Source organism: Melanerpes formicivorus, unplaced genomic scaffold, assembly GCF_026170545.1.
Source record: "Melanerpes formicivorus ecotype bairdi unplaced genomic scaffold, bMelFor1.0.p_v2 SCAF_24, whole genome shotgun sequence".
NCBI lineage: Eukaryota > Metazoa > Chordata > Aves > Piciformes > Picidae > Melanerpes > Melanerpes formicivorus.
Genome location: NW_027142376.1, coordinates 2,574,316 through 2,591,298, shown reverse-complemented (window position 1 = coordinate 2,591,298; position 16,983 = coordinate 2,574,316). Strand labels below are relative to the sequence as shown.

Below are 16,983 nucleotides of genomic sequence, written 5' to 3'. Positions count from 1 at the left end.
GGCAGCAACTGGCTTGAGAGCAGCCCTGAAGAAAAGGCCTTGGGGGTGCTGGTAGACAAGCAGCTCAACATGAGCCAGCAGTGTGCACTTGCAGCCCAGAAAGCAAATCACATCCTGGGCTGTATCAAGAGAAGCATAGCCAGCAGGTCGAGGGAGGTGATTCTCCCCATCTACTCTGCTTTGGTGAGACCCCACCTGGAGTACTGCATCCAGTTCTAGAGCCTCTATTACAGGAAAGATCTGGAGGTGCTGGAAGGTGTCCAGAGAAGGGCCACAAGGATGTTCAGAGGGCTGGAAAACCTCTCCTATGAGGACATACTGAGGGAGCTGGTGCCGTTCAGTCTGGATAAGAGAAGGCTCTGAGGAGACCACCTTGTGGCCTTTCAGTATCTGAAGGGGGCCTACAAGAAAGCTAGTGAGGCACTTTTTAGGGTGTCAGGGAGTGATAGGACTGGGGGGAATGGAAAAAAATAGAAGTGGGTAGATTCAGATTGGATGTTAGGAAGAAGTTCTTCCCATGAGGGTGGTGAGACACTGGAACAGGTTGCCCAGGGAGATGGTAGAAGCCTCATCCCAGGAGGTTTCTAAGGTGAGGCTGGATGTGGCTCTGGGCAACCTGATCTACTGAGAGGTGTCCCTGCCCATGGCAGGGGGTTGGAACTAGATGATCCTTGAGGTCCCTTCCAACCCTAACAATTCTATGATTCTATATGGTATTATCTTTCTATTCTGGTTGGGCAAGCAAGACTTCTAGAATTAAGTTGGGGATGCAGATAATAAAGTGCTGGAAGTTTGTGTTGCATCAACTTTTTCAGAGTGACTTTTGCTATTTTATTTGTTTTCCCAGCAATTAATTTTTCTAGAATGAAGAAAATATTTTAGAAATAGCTAAAACTAAACCTGCAGAAATTCTGGTGAGAGAAGAAAAGTCAGAGGGCATCTCTTAGCTAGGGAAGGGTGTGGGCTTTCTGCATCAAATAATAGGTTATAAGGTTCAAAACAAGAGAGGAAAAAGTAATGTATTTCATTGGTGGCATTCAAAGTGTTTGGGCACTGAGCAGAACACCTTGTTTGTGATGTTGTGCCTGCGTAGACCAGCCAGGTAATTATTTTCTGAGAACTAATGAGTCTCTCCTGGCAAGATTAGTTGAAGCGCTGTAGTCATCTTATTAGCACAAGTGTGAGTTTACCTGGCTGGAGAAAGAATCCAGAAACACTTCATCTCACTGTGGTATGACAACGCTAGAAGTGTGCTGCAGAGCATGAGGGGTTCTGCAGAGAGGTAATGTAAAAAACCTTCTGTTTCAGCCTTCAACAGCTGTTTGAACATGAGCTTGCTGTGTTCCCAAGTGGCCAAGAAGGCCAACAATATCCTGGCCTGTATCAGGAATAGTGTGAACAGGGAAGGGATTGTCTCCCTGGACTCAATCCTGGTGAGGCCACATCTTGAGTAGTGATAGTGATATGAAATACACTGAGGTGCTGGAGCAGGACCAGAGAAAGGCAACAAAGCTGTTGTAGGGTTTGGAGAACAGGTCTGATGAGGAGTGGCTGAGGGAACTGGGGTTGCTTAGTCTGGAGAAGAGGAGGCTGAGGAGAGTCCTCCTCACTCTCTACAACTCCTTGAAAGGAGGTTGGAATGAGGTGGTGGTTGAACTCTTCTCCCTACTAACAAGTGACAGGACAAGAGGAAATGGCCTCAAGTTGCATCAGAGGAGGTTTAGGTTGGATATTAGAAAAAACTTCTTGCCTGAAACAACTGAAGCTGCTAAATTTACTTCTCAGCAGTTTTAAGGCTCCTCAAATAGAGCACACTTTGCAAACAGAGAGGTGAAGGGGTTAATACAACCTCTTATTATATCAAAATCACAGTGGAGATAAGATTGAATGTCACACGAGTATTTGCCTGACCTACTGTATAAATAATCTCTGCCATCAAACACAGAGATCACACAGTTACTGGAATAACAAAAAATAAAAAAAAAAATCAATGTAATTAATGTATAATGAAACAAAGCAAAAAACCAAGATTAGATTGTCAAGGCACTGTGTTGCAGATGAAAGCAAAGCGCCTCTCTTTACAAAGAAGGATTTGACTGCATCCAATAAATCACTGTGATTTTACCTTTTGTAGCAAAGCCACATGGACAGGACTGAAACTTGTGGTGATCCACAGCTTGGGTCAGATGATGGGTCAGTTGTGAAAACTAACGCAGACAGAGGAAAGTATTATTAGCTATCTCAAAAAATTTTCTCTCTTGGAATCTGATTGACAATAGACTGGGTAGAGTTAGATAGTGGTTGAACTCAATGATCTTTAAGGTCTTCTCCAACCAAAAGGGTTCTATTATTCTAGGATTCTATAACAAAGCTGTTGTCAAAATGCTTATATCTCCACCTATAAAAGCAAGACCTCAATTTTATTTATATTGTTCTGCTCTTGTTATGCTGAGTGACTGATTGGCTGTGACACGGTCAATATGACAAATCTGAACAATCCTCCCAATGCCACCTTCATTTCAATGTCATTTTGTGCATTTTCATCTGTAGCGCTTTTTTCACCTTTCTGATTTGGGTAACTTCCTCAAAGATACATCTAGTGAAAAACTTAAGTTAACAAATTTAGTAAGCAAATGTAAAAAACATTTACACTTTTGAAAATAGCAATTCAAGTCTTATTTTCCTTTCACTCCCACTCATCTTGCATTCTAGACACTAGAATGACATTTGGTGTGTTGTGAGTCTGCTGTTGTGGTTTTCCTTGCCCTGTGCATCTCTTCTCCAAAAGCAGCTATCAAATTCTTTTTGGGTTTTGCTGGGTTTTGCTCTGTGTTTTGTTTTCTTTAATCAGTTTTTATCATCACCCAGCTGTGGGCAAAAAACCCTGAATATACCAGTCAAGGTCAGGATACTCTATTGATTTTCGTGCTTGCATCATAGCCTTTGTAGTATCATTTCCAATCCTCCAGTCTCAGTGGACTTTTTCTCAAGTAGCCAGGGATATTCAGGAGTCAAACAGCACTTCTTTCTCCACCACTCCCGTTCTGCCCCTTCTTTCTTCCCTCTAGCACACTTACAATTCTAACAAGTATCTACATTAGCATCTGTATTGCAATTAAAAGGTTTTGATTGCAGCTGTAATCCTTCTATCTAATTGCAATGGCTTTCCTCCCATGGTAGCAAAGGCTGTCACTGTTGCTGAGCTATCACTTCTGCAGGTTTGTGGTGTTTGTGGTGGTTGGTTTGTTTCTTTTCTCTAGAGAGGAGCAACAAGTGCTAAGGTATCTCCTTGGTATGAATACTTCCATGCAGCACTGATTTGCTTTCACAGAATCACAGAATCCCAGCATGGTGGGGGTTAGAAGGGACCTCTGGGAATCACCCAGTCCAATTCTCCTGCTAAAGCAGGGTCACCCACAGCAGGGTACCCAGGATCACAATCTCCTGATGGGTTTGGAATCTCTCCAGAGGTGGAGACTCCACAACCTCTGTGGGCAGCCTGCTTCAGGGCTCCAATACCCTCACAGGAAAGATTTGCCTTATGTTCAGATGGAACTTTCTGGGCTCTAGTTTGTGCCTGTTGGCCTTTGTTCTGTCACTGGGCACCACTGAGAAGAGTCTGGGCCCGTCCTCTTGACAAGCATTTAACTGGATGCTGTATGATGCAATAAATTGCTTGGTGCTCTCTTGCCTGAGAATTGTGCCTTGAAATATATTTTACCTAGGTGTCTTGTGCTTTTTTGGATCCAGTTCCTCTCCCAGTAAATTTGTCAGCAGTGCTGCCCATTGCTTCTTTCCTGTATCTGGATTCACATCACATTTCCATACTAGAAAGCTGGATCGTTCACATTCTAGGAATAGAATCTTCAATTTTCTATCCTACAGGACAAAAGGACCAAATGGAAGACAATGGAAGGGATCAAAATGGCAGCAATAGTAAGGAAGACAAAAGCTATGACTTCTTTATTTTTATTCATTCCCTGGAAGTAATGAAAGCTGTTTTCCCCCTCTTCTCTTTTACATTTCTTCAATAAAAATGAATTAAACCAGGAAAACCACAACCAACCCACCCATGACACCCCTCCACCCCCAAAATAAAAAATCAGCACAGATGGAAGACAGTGAGTCACTGACCTATGATACAAGTTATCTCTTCTGTTTTAGTGACTAAGGCAAAGTAGAATGACTTTGATGGGCAGCACTAAAAAGCTCTGACTTCACAGTAAGTCTGGAGATGGTGATGACTGCCTTGTGTCCTAGGCCACTCTGTTTCAAGGTCTTATCTCAGATGAGGAGGGGTCTCAAAATGCAGTCTCCCACTTCCCAAATTTTTACCCCTTGGGCTGGTGAAACTATTGGCAGATGGATGTACCTCCTGGCTGACTGATTGATGTCTGCTATGCATCTCCTGCACACACCTCCCATTTCAGGGTGGAGGAGAGGAGGGAGTGAATCAAGGAAAGTGTGCCCAGCAGGTCTGGGGAAGTTCTTCTACCCCTCTAGCCCTCTACTCTGCCCTGGTGAGACCACACCTGGAATACTATGTCCAGATGGGCACCCCAGTTCAAGAAAGACAGAGAACTGTTACACAGAATCCAACAGAGACAGGAGGATGATTACGAGACTTGAGCATCTCCCCTATGAAGAGAGACTGAGAGACATGGGGCTGTTTAGTCTGAAGACAAGAAGAAGGAGAGTACATCTCATCAATAAATACCTGAAGGGTGGGTGTCAAGTGGAGGGGGCCAAGCTCTCTTCAGTGGTGTGCACTAATAAGACAAGAAATAACAGGTTCAAACTTGAACATAGAAGATTCCACCTCAACATGAAGAAAAACTTCTTTATGGTGAGGGTGACGGAGCACTGGAACAGGCTACCCAGGGGGGTTGTGGAGTCTTCTCTGGAGACTTTCAAAACCCACCTGGGTGCATTCCTGTGTAGACTAACCTAAGTGACCCTGCTTTGACAGGGGGGTTGGACTCCATGATCTCTTGAAGTCCCTTCCAACCTCTAAGGTACTGTGATACTGGGAGATCACGTGCATAAGCCACCTACGAGACTTGGTGTAAAGTACTGTGAGATTGTGTGTGTAAGCCACCTAGAAAGCTGGCAACTAGGAGCTGCTGGCAAGTCTAGGGGTCTATAGTGGGACCAGTGCCATTCAGTGTTTTCATCAGCGATACAGTCAGTGAGACTGAGTGCAACCTGAGCAAGTTTGTAGATGATACCATACTGAGTGGTGCAGTTCATGAGACCGCCATCCAGAGGGACTTGAACAGGCTGGGCTGAGGAGAACCTCATGAGGTTCAATATGGCAAAGTGCAAGGTCCTGCAGCTGGGTTGGGGCAACCCTCAATATCAGTCACAGCTGGAGGATGATGAGATTGCAGAAAGGACTTGAGAGTGCTAGCAGACAAGAAACTGGACACAAACCAACAGTGTACACTTGCAGCCCATAATGCTAATGGCATCCTGGGCTGCATCAAAAGAAATGTGGCCAGCAGATCCCAATATGTCCTTCTGCCCTGGTGTAGTGGGTTGAGAGAGAAGGCCTAGCTCTCCCTCCCCCACAAAGAGGAAAAAACCTACAGCTAACTCAGTTGGAAGACCTCACCTGGAGTACTGTGTCCAACTCTGGGGCCCCCATCAGAAAAGAGACATGGACCTGCTAGAGTGGGTGCAGAGGAGGCCACAAAGATGATCAGAGGGATGGAGCACTTCTACAAAGACACAGTTGTTGCTGCTCAGCCTGGAGAAGAGAAGGCTCTGGGGAGACCTTAGAGTTGCATTTCAATATCTGAAGGGGTCCTACAGGAAGGCTGAGGAGTGACTGCTTAGATGGGCTTGTAGTGACAGGATGAGGGGCAATGGTTTGAAGATAGAGTAGGATAGATTTAGGTTGGGCATAAGGAAAAAATCTTCACAATGAGAATGGTGAAATACTTAGTATAGGCTGCCCAGGGATGTGTCTGAGGCCCCACCCCTGGATACATTCAAGATGAGACTTGATGGGGCCCAGGAAAGCCTAATCTAGTCAGAGGTATCTCTGCTGACTGCAGGGGTGGTTGGACAAGATGACCTTTGAGGGTCCCTTCCAACCTGATGCAATCTGTGAATCTGAGGGTTTCCATGCCCTTGGGACTGACTGCACTAACACAATTTCATCGTACAGGGACATCATGTACCTCTGGAGCAGAACAAAGACTGAGCAGCAGAGCTGAGGGTTTCAGGGTGGGGAGATACATACCAGGTGGGGTCTTAGCATCTGTGCCTAGGTCTAGTTTTTAATAACATTTGAAAATCTTACCCAATAGCTTCAGCTGGTCCAACTCTTCTGGGTGCTGTTAAACTTGGCCCAAAATTCAGTATCTTAATTAATTTTTTTCTTTCTAGTAACTCATAAGGGCTGAGGAGCAAGCAGCTTTTATAGCCACTGTGGACTGCAACAACCAATGGAGCTACAGGAGACTGCTGCCTGTATGTCTCAGAGAACAAACCACACTAGAGCACAGGTCAGTGAAAATGCTGTTCCAATTACTACTCAGAGCTCTGTCCCATAGCAGGAATGTGTGATTTAGGAAAAAAAAAAAGAAACCTGTTTTTTATTCCCATTTCCCATTTGTCCTAGTTAGCCTAAAATTGCTCAGCTGTGATGGGCAAAGGAGTGACTTGGTTACCATTTCTGTGTTATTTACATATGAAGTATGTAAAATATGTGTGCTAAACATTTTTCTCTTCAATCTGACCTCCTGCAGAAGCACTGCAGCTGGGCAGAGCACTCTAAGCTCTGTCAACAGTCCTCTTACCATTGCTTCAGTGGGAACGAGGCCGAGCTCATAAATCCAGGGTGAAGACATTCCTGTCTCTTCACTCTGTTCTTGGTAGTGTTTTTGTTCTTCTCCATCCAACATCATGCTTAGTCACCATCAGCAGGTAGGTTGTGAAATATCCGTTCAGAGACAAGTGTACTGAAAACAGTTCCCTGGGTCAAGGTCATCACTTAGCTCCTAAAGGAAAAATACTGCCCTAAAAGAGCACCTGCTGTGGGAAGACCTCTCTGAACTTACAAACAGATTCAGGGCTGCATTTGAAAGCCAGAAACCAGAGCAAGGCTCAAGAACCTCTTGCAGCTCTGATTCACATTCGTGCATGCAGAAAAATGGGCCTTTTATTTTACAAAACATGATGCCCTGGGGACTATCTTCTGAAAATCTGGTGTCTGTTTTCCCTAATCTTTTCTGGCCTCAGTACATGCAATCCATACTTAAAGTCACTAATAGCTGTTTTTTCAGAGGTGTTGGACTCTATGGCTCCCTTTAAGTGTTGGGTTTTCAACACTGTGGTGATATTGCAATATAAATATGCATAAAGGACTTTCCACATGAAGAGAGTTGCTACCCAAATGGTAATTTGCCATTGTTGCCTCTGCAAAACTGTAGAATCACAGAATGGTTTAGGTTGGAAGGGATCTTAAAGATCATCTAGTTCCACCCCCCCTGCCATGGGCAGGAACACCTTCCACTAGACCAGCTTGCTCAAGGCCCTGTCCAACCTGACCTTGAGGGATGGATATTAAACAACTTTGAAGCTATACACTGCTAGTGCCTCTCTCAAAGCCTGTTCTTCTCACAGTATGTGTGTATACCACAACAGAAGACTGGCTGCATCATTAACCTTAAACATGAGATTCCAGTAGGCTTGGGAAAGGCCTTTAATTACCTTTCCATTTGGCCTGGCATCATCAAGAGGCCAACTTGAGTAGATGAAGGCACTTAGGGGTGGTACATCTGGGCTGAGTTTTGGCAGAAGACTGACATTGGGTATTGGGGGGTATCCTATGAATCCATCAGAGGAGAGCAGGCATGGAAGATGAAGACTTCTGTATCTTATAGGGAGAGAAGCCACTGGAGGCCAGACTGGAGAGGACTCTAGATAAATACATTTGTCGACCAAGGAACTAGATGGGCTAAGGCAGGGTGGCAGCCCTTGTCCCTGGAAAACTTTCCCAAGACTTGGGAGTCTGCTGGAAAAATAAATGAAAGTGTAAAGCTAGTAAACAGAGGAAGTACCAGGTTTGTCTTCACTTTGTCCCGGTGGGTGCACTTACCTATGAAGTGCTGTAATGGCAGCACAGTTCTGTATGTGCAGTTTGAGAGGTGTAGTTTCATATTTCCTAACATATTCATATTCCCCTCGCACTGGAAAATTTGGGACAAACCTTTCTTTGGGAACATCATTCATGAGCGGGCAATGTGTAATTTAATACTCTGTAGGTCTGCTCCCTTGGTGTTCTCACCTGTAACTAATGATAATACTGTTGATGTAGATGATCAGACGTGTTTCAGAACACCCCCCACCCCCCCCCCACCCCCCCCTCCCAAAGTACCTGTGAATTCTATTAACATTTTCTTGTGAAAGGCTATCAGAGCAGTCTTGGGTTTTCTGGAAATTCATGAGGATCTCAATTACTGTGAGACAGATACTATACAGTCTTTTAAATACTTCAGAGAGGGTAAATAGAAGTGGTTTCCAGAATCCTGGAAGCCCTTGGTATTCCACATCTTTTTGCCTGCTACAGATTGAGGATTTGCAAGGACTTGGTCAAAGTAAATTCTGTCTCCACTCTAGGCAACTAGTTGCAGTTCAGTTCTACTGGGTGGCAGCCTCATTCCCTGGAAAACTTTCCCAGAATTTACTGTGTTCGGAATCTCAGAAGGGTTTTGTGCTGCCCTTGGCACAAACCCAAAGACTTTGTAGATGTTAAGTAGCCATATTCCCAGGATTCCTCTTGCATTTGATGTGGTCCAAAGCAGAGCCTGAGAAGGACTTTCCCAGCAACTACATCCCTGGCCTGCTAAAGGCTGGAACTTGGCCCAATAGGCCTTTAATGACCTTTCCACTTGGCTTAGCATGATGTAGGGGGTCAACTTAAGTAGATAAAAGCATTTAAGGGAGTGACAGCTGAGTTTGAGTTTTGGCAGAAGACTGGCATTGGGTACTGGAGGATATCAGATGGGAAAGAAATCCATCAGAGAAGAGCAGGCATGGAAGACAGAAGACTCATGTGTCTTGGAAGGAGGAAAGCCACTAGAGGCTAGGTTGGGAAAGGCACTAGGTAAAGACATTTGAAGACCAAAGAATTGGATGGGCTCAGGCAGGAGCCAAGAGTGACTTCAAGAGATGAATGGGACAGAGAAAGTTAGAAGCAACATCAAGACTTTCAGAGACCAGGATGAGAAGAATCCTGAAGAAGAAAGAAACAAGTAGAACTGGCTATCTGGGAAGGTACAAATAAACAAGAGACAGATCTGGGTCATTTGGATTAAGCATTGGGTCATGTGGCCAGACTAATCTGTGCTTGTCCCAGGGGTAGAGGAGGGTTTTACACTAGCATTGCACTTGCCTGATCTTAGCTTGGCCACTGGCATAAATCATCAATGCTGATGAAATGCCTGCAAGCTCAAGGGGAATAGCAGGACATCTGCAACCATGCCTATTTTATCTCAGAAGCAGCTTGGGACGTACATCAGCCAGGAGCTCCCTGGTTGCCAGAGGAGCCTGTGGAGGCCAGGGAATCAGCCTGGGTAACACATACAAACAAATACCAGAACATTAACTAAACATCAAATCAAGTGATCGTATCTTGGATGGTGACCTGAGGGGCAGCATCACCCCACTTCCTCTATACCACAGAAGGCCAGGTCTTAGGACAAGAGTGTTCTCCTGAGAAATTCTGAAAAGTTTCACTTCAGGAATCATGAACAAAAACATACTAATGTATTTTAAATGCTGAGTGAGGTTGTAACACTGTAATTCTTGTAGTTTTTAGCACAGCACAGCTGCTATTGGTTAGCCTGTCTCACAGTGTTGGCTTGGGCTTTCCTTCTGCTTCTCAACCACCTTGGACATGAAATATTGCAAGTTCCAGTGTATGAGAAGGAAATTCAAAAGCTTCTCTTCCCTCCATCCTTAATTTGCAGGTTTTTTTTGAACAGGAGCTCTCCCCTTTGGGGTCATCAGGTAGTGCCAGCCAGGAACAGGCTGCAAAACCAGCATAGCCAGCAAAGCATGTGTGGTAAGATGACACAAGTGCAGGGATATGTGTACAGATGGACAATCCATTCGGGATCCCTGTTGCTGACATCTCAGAGGTCACTTCAATGTGTTAAACTCTGCTTACAATTTCATCTGCAGACAGCAGTAGGAACTAACTTATGCTCTTTGCATCACTTTTTGACTGATGTTTCAGGAAAAGTTGCCAGGAACTAAACTAAGGGAGGTTCTATTCCCCCTCTATTCTGTACTGGTGAGGCCTCACCTGAAGTACTGTATTCTAAGATGATGAGGGGACCGGAACATCTCTCATATGAGGAAACATTGAGAGAGCTGGGGCTGTTTAGCTTGGAGAAGAGGGGGCTGACAGGGGATCTTATTAATGCTTACAAATATCTAGGGGGTGGGTGTCAGGAAGATGGGGCCAGGCTCTTCTCAGTCATCTCAAATGACAGGACAAGAGGGCATAATAAACTTGAACATAGGAAGTTCCATCTAAACATGAGAAGGAACGTGTTTACTTTGAAGGTGGCTTCATACAGCTCTATGGGCTCCATAGGAAGCCCACCTGGATATGTTCCTGTGTAACCTGAAGGTAGTCTTTCTCTGACAGTGGTGTTGGACTCATCTTCAGAGGTCCCTTCCAACCTCCACCATTTTGTGACTCTGTAAATTGCCATTTTTCAGTAGAGCTGTCAGGAAAGCCACCCTCCTTCCCCCACCCATGCAGCAATTCCAGAGCACATCAGAAAATCGGTACCCTCTCAAAGCACAGAGTTGAGCACTAAGGATCTCCAACACTGAGGTGCACTTCCAACCCAAAACTGGGACAAATTCATTTGTAACCCAAAACTTCAAAACAAACTGTCATTAATTAGTAATCTCTGGAGGGTGGCCTCCCTCCTTGGTGCCTCTCACTATTTCCTCATCTCCCTATCTAGCAGCAAAAACATTCCCGATTGCATCAGCTTTGATTACTCTTTAGATCAGGAGATTCTCCTTTGGCTAACCAGGATTATGCACTATGTGGCCACTGGGACTTTGTTACTTAAGGAACACCGGCAGCCCCAGAAGATTTGAATGCTACACAAAAGACTACGATAAGGAAGAGCTTTGGCAGGATGAAGAATGATTCTCATACGAAGTTCTCTCCCTTATTTATTCCAGGTCTTCAGCCATTATAAACTAACATGGCTTTCATGCTGAGGCACCACTTCATTTCTAGCTGACTCCTCTTACATTTAAGAAGCAAAAGAATCATAAACCAAATAAATAACAAAAAAGGGGAACATTTCTAGAGGAAAGAAGTAGTCTAAGAGTTACGGTAGACAAGTGTGTGCTTTATTGGAACCAGGTATTCCCACAAGAGGGATGTGATAGCAGCGATTCTGTAGGCAGTTCACTCAAGCTTCTTCAATTGTCAGTTCATGTTCAGTTGCTTCTTCAATGTTTGTAAGCTGGCGAAGCAGCCATTCTCTTTGTTTCTTTCTCTGTTATAGAAAAGAAAATATTCTTTATTCAACCCAATTCAATCAGATGCCACCTGCTTTAAAAAGCAAACAACCTACCCTAAGGTATTATGAACCTAAACTGGACTTTGGCTAAGTTTCCCATTTGTTTTCATTAGATTCATAGAACAGTTTGGGTTGGAAGGGATTTTAAAGATTATCTAGTCCCAACCCCCCTGCCATGGGCAGGAACACCTTCCACTAGACCAGCTTGCTCAAGGTCCTGTCCAACCTGCCCTTGGACAACTTTGAAGCTATATGCTGCTAATGCCTCTCTCAAAGCCTGTTCTTCTCACAGTACGTGTGTATACCACAACACAGACTACTGTCTGCATCATTAACCTTAAACATGAGATTCCAGTAGGCTTGGGAAAGGCCTTTAATGACATTTCTGCCTGGCTTATCATCATAAGAGGGCCAACTTGAGTAGATGAAGTTATTTAGGGGTGGTACTGCTGGTTTGAATTTTGGCAGAAGACTGACAATGGATATTGGATGGTATCCTATGGGCAAGGAATCTCTCAGAGGAGAGCAGGCATGGCAGATACCCACCACTAAGCTAAGAATCCTTTACTCTCAGAATGGGCAAGTTTTCCTGAGTTCCTAACATACCCATGAACAACTTGGTACAGTGGAAAAACAAAAACCAGAACAGAATTTGATGGCTTCTTATTGACATGAAAGTCTTCAGTGTCTAACTCCACTGCCTCCCTAGTCTTTCTGTAGGCTTTATGCAGGATCAGTCATCAAAGTTATAGGACACTGAGTTATCTTGCCTCACAGAAGAGAAAAATACATAACTGCATGAGATCTGTTCATCTGAATTGCACCCCCCAAAAGCCCTGCACTAACCAATGGACTACATGCAAGAGCCCAGACTGACATTCTTTACATAAAGCACTACAATTTAGGTTAGACAAGGAAAGAAGCAGACTATTTTTTTCTCCAGTTGTAGTTAACTCACCAGCATTAGGAAACTTGAAAGCTTAATATATTCCCTGTCTTAGGATTCCCCTAAAGAAAGCTATCTTGAAGAACATACTTTGACATTAGGGTACACAACTAGTCATACAAGGTCACAAGCTGAAGCAAGCACTCATTTGAGAGACTGCATCCCATCCATTCTGTGGTTAAGAAATAAACCACAAAGTCTAGCTGGTTATGACCCTGATCATGCAGCTTATGACCCAAATCACACATGCTCACTGGTGAAGTTGTGGAGATGTTCCTTAACTAAATCATGGTCACATTACAAGAAAGATCTCTGTATATTCAGTACTGGCAGGAAATATAATATAATATAATATAATATAATATAATATAATATAATATAATATAATATAATATAATATAATATAATATAATATAATATAATATAATATAATATAATATAATATAATATAATATAATATAATATAATATAATATAATATAATATAATATATACCAGACCAGGTTGGAAGAGACCTTTGAGATCATTGAGTCCAACCTATCATCCAACACTATCTAATCAACTAAACCATGGCACCAAGCACCCCATCCAGTCTCTTCCTAAACACCTCCAGTGATGGTGACTCCACCACCTCCCTGGGCAGCCCATTCCAATGGCAAATCACTCTCTCTGTGAAGAACTTCCTAACATCCAGACTCAACCTCCCCTGGTGCATCTTGAGACTGTGTCCTCTTGTTCTGTTGGTAGTTGCCTGGGTGAAGAGACCAACCCCCAAATGGTAAAGCTAAGTCATTTCATAAGTAAGGGAAAGTCTTTACCACAAGAGCTTTATCAATTTTCTTCTTTCTGTTTTTTCCTGTTGGGATATCTTTTATCCCTGGTATTCCAGTAGGAAGCCATGAAGGTCCACTCTTGGGAGCTGCTGCATCCTCCTCAGTTGCTGTGGTGGAAACTTGTGTTTCCACATCTGGGACAACTTTATCTCTTGGCTCTTCATTTGATTCATCAGAGGCCAACACTGTGGAAAGCCTCCTTCTAGAAAACACAATGTGAGAGCTTTGGCTTGTCTCTTTGTTTACTTCTTGTGAGTCAAACACCGTTGAAATCCTGTCTGAGGACATAGAAGGGAAGTGTACTTCAACATGTGCAAATGATACTTGAGCTAATGATCTACTTAGATTTGATTTTGGCACTGGTGATCCATAAGCTGTCCTAGTGACATCTTGGTCCTTGACTGACTGGTTTGTTGGATCTGTGAGAGAGAGCATTGTTTTGGAAAGTGTTGAGTCCACTGGAGTGCTGTGTTTCACCATTCTTTTTTTCTGAGATCTTTTAACATTCAGAAAAGAATATTCTTCTTCTGACATCTTGAATTCAGGTTTATTGCCTTAAAAAAATAAGAAAAAAAAACCACATTTGTGTCATTGTTCACATAGCAAAAGATGCCATGGAAGGTGTCCAGCAGCTGCAAAACCACACTCAAGGTTTTCCTGTTTTCACATCTGCATCCTGTCTTTCCTTGATATTTGTCACAAAGTCATATAATGGTTTGGACTGAAAGGGACCTTAAAAATCATCTAGTTCCAACCCTCCTGCCATGTGTAGGGATATTTCCTACTAGATCAGGTTGCCCAAGGCCCCATCCAGCCTGGCACTGGATGCTCTTCAAGGGTAAAGATCATCTAGTTCCAGGCCCCCTACCACAGAACCATAGAATCGTTTCAGTAGGAAAAGACCTCTAAGATCCAGTCCAACCATTCTCTAACTCTACTGAGTCTGGTGCTAAACTATATCCCTCCCCACATCTCTGCATCTGGGGAGCTTATTCCAGTATTTGATGACCCTTTCAGTGAAGAAGGTTCTCCTAATATCCAACCTAAACCTCCCCTGGTACAACCTGAGGGCAATTTCCTCTTGTCCTGTCATTTGTTACTAGGGAGAAGAGACTAACCCCTACCTGGCTCCAGCCTCCTTTTAGGGAGTTGTAAAGAGCAAAGAGGTCTCCCCTTAGCCTCCTTTTCTCCAAAGTAAGCAATTCCAGTTCCTTCAGCTGCTCCTCACAAGACGTGTTCTCCAGGTCTGTGGTCTCTTCTCCCAGGCAACCAGCAACAGAACAAGAGGACACAGTCTCAAACTGCACCAGGGGAGGTTTAGGCTGGATGTTAGGAAGAAGTTCTTCACAGAAAGAGTGATTGGCCATTGGAATGGGTTGCCCAGGGAGGTTGTGGAGTCACTGTCACTGCAGATGTTTAAGAAGAGACTGGATGGGGCACTTGGTGCCATGGTTTAGTTGATTAGATGGTGTTGGGTGATGGGTTGGACTTGATGATCTTGAAGGTCTTTTCCAACCTGGTTAATTCTATTCTATTCTAGTCTAATCTGGTCTAGTTTAGTCTATCTTTGTTGCTCTTCTCTGGGATCCTCCTACTAGACCATGTTAATCAACACTCCAGTTGCAATTTTGCTTCTCTTATTTTCTTAAATGGGGTCTCACAAACCTCTCATTCCCTCTTACTTAGCTGACATTTGGCCTACTTGCTGATGACCCATCCCATACAACAGCTATGTTCTGGAAAAGTCTGGTTTTAATTTCCAACACTGGCAAGGTTGATTTTGTTAGTAGTGTTTCCCCTCCCCATTTGCCAACCCTCAACAAAAAATAACTTGATTTTGTACACATGGAGAAGCCTGAGATAAATATATACAGTTTGAGATAGATTTAAGATAAATATCCCAATGAGAGGAGCAGTTAAGTACTTCCAGTAACTGCTGAACTCTTTGCTTTCATACAGCAGTTCACCTATTTCATGCAGCTGATTGCTCATCAAGAGGACAACATGTTTTAAGTGCCCATGTTCTAAGCCCTGTAGATCAAAAGCCTTGGCAAGGGTTGGGGGCAAGAATAGGATGGGACAACAGGAATAAAGTGAAGGGGGACACAGAAGGACAGGAGGTATGTTTGCTGAAGTAAGGGGCATTAGCTGTCCATTCCTTGCCAATGCTTTTCACCAAGTTTAGCAGTTTCACTTCCACTTTGTGCTTATAAAGAAGGGGAGGCAAGAGGCAGAGTGCGGATTTTTCAATTCAGCAAATGTAAGGTGGTTTGTGGTTTGTCCTTTTCCTTAGAAGGAAAATGGAGTAAAAGTGAAACCCCAATCACTTCTATTTAGAGACCCATTAGACCTCTTACTTTTCTAGCTTGTGTGACACATTGCAGGCAGCACAGCTAACAGCCTTTGACCTACCCTGTTCAACCAGACCTACTTCCCTTATTTGTTGTCACAGAAGGTTCCTGGCAGTAAGCTCACATGATTAGAGAGGGAATAAAGAATTTGCAACACTCTCCCTGAGCTATCCTCAGCTATACTTTTTGATGCTTTCCTCTTACTCCTAAAAATTTAAATGGTCAAGTAAAGTTAGCTTTCAAAGAGTTTTCCAGCCAAAGCTGTAGAGGAAAACAACAAAATGGTGTGGTCTGTCCTTCCCACTTCTTTCTCCTCTAGATGGAATTGGAGAATCATAAAATTATTTAGGTTGGAAAAGACCTCCAAGATTATGGAGTCCAACCATCAAACCAACAGCACCATGGCCATTAGACCATGTCCCAAAGTGCCATGTCCACACATTTTTTGAACACCTCCAGGGATGGTGACTTCACCATGTCCCTGGGGAGTCTGTTCCAATGCCTGACCACTCTTTCAGGAAATACATTTTTCTTAGTCTCCAACCTAAATTTCCCTAGCATAATTTCAGGCCATATCCTTTCATTCTATCACCTGATACTAGGGATAAGAGACCAATCTTCACCTCACTTCAACCTCCTTTCAGGGACTTGGAGCCTTCTCTTCTGCAGACTAAACAACCCCAGTTCCCTCAGCTGTTCCTCACCACACCTCTTCTCCAGACCCTTCACTAGCTCTGTTGCCCTTCTCTGGACAATAGAAACAGCAAAATAGAAGCAGTACAACTTTTTCTGTTCAGTTCTTTGAGTTACACCACTACAGATACAGGGGGAGAGATATCTAAAAACAACAGAGAAAGGTAATCCATTTAGGATTGTCAGAGTCTAATGGGGGGAATGTAACTTGACAAAAGAGAACAGTCTTACCAGACCTGCTATCTCATAGCGTCATCGTCTTCCCAGGTAATCTGGCTTCAGCTGCTACTACTTCACTTCTTATAGCCCTTCCAACAGGCTGTGCCACAGAGACTCCCTGAATCATACATTTAGCATTTTTTATGAGTTTCAATAGTGGAGCTAGAGTAATAAACTACTGAATAGAAATCTAGGATGCACTAATTTTAGGAAAATGGCCTGCTCAGCCTGTCTATGTGATATGTTTATCGTTATTGAATTGATAAGGTTCCGGGCTGGGCCAGGCACTAAATGAGTGACAGATGCTCTCTATTAAGTCCTTTGCCTTCTCAAGGGGAAGAGGAAGGGGATAAGGGAAAGAGACTGATGGGGTAG

General features: G+C 43.6%; 1 protein-coding gene across 1 annotated transcript; it reads right to left on the bottom strand.

Moving 5' to 3' along the window:
* Positions 1-11,408: 11,408 nt before the first annotated feature.
* CCDC201 (coiled-coil domain containing 201) lies at positions 11,409-16,640 on the bottom strand. Its single transcript, XM_068152951.1, has 3 exons — positions 16,626-16,640; positions 13,331-13,899; positions 11,409-11,543 (listed from the first exon to the last, which is right to left on the bottom strand). Exons 2-3 carry the CDS (start codon positions 13,877-13,879, stop codon positions 11,457-11,459), a joined length of 636 nt encoding a protein of 211 aa, XP_068009052.1. The 5' UTR covers positions 13,880-13,899; positions 16,626-16,640; the 3' UTR covers positions 11,409-11,456.
* Between the last annotated feature and the right edge of the window lie 343 nt (positions 16,641-16,983).

Bases quoted from the DNA above. Each gene is read 5' to 3' on its own strand.
- CCDC201 (XM_068152951.1), bottom strand. From the start codon at position 13,879: ATGTCAGAAGAAGAATATTCTTTTCTGAATGTTAAAAGATCTCAGAAA. The intron at 11,544-13,330 runs GTAAAGACTTTC...TTTCTATAACAG, and splicing joins AAATTGATAAAGCTCTTGTG to AGAAAGAAACAAAGAGAATG.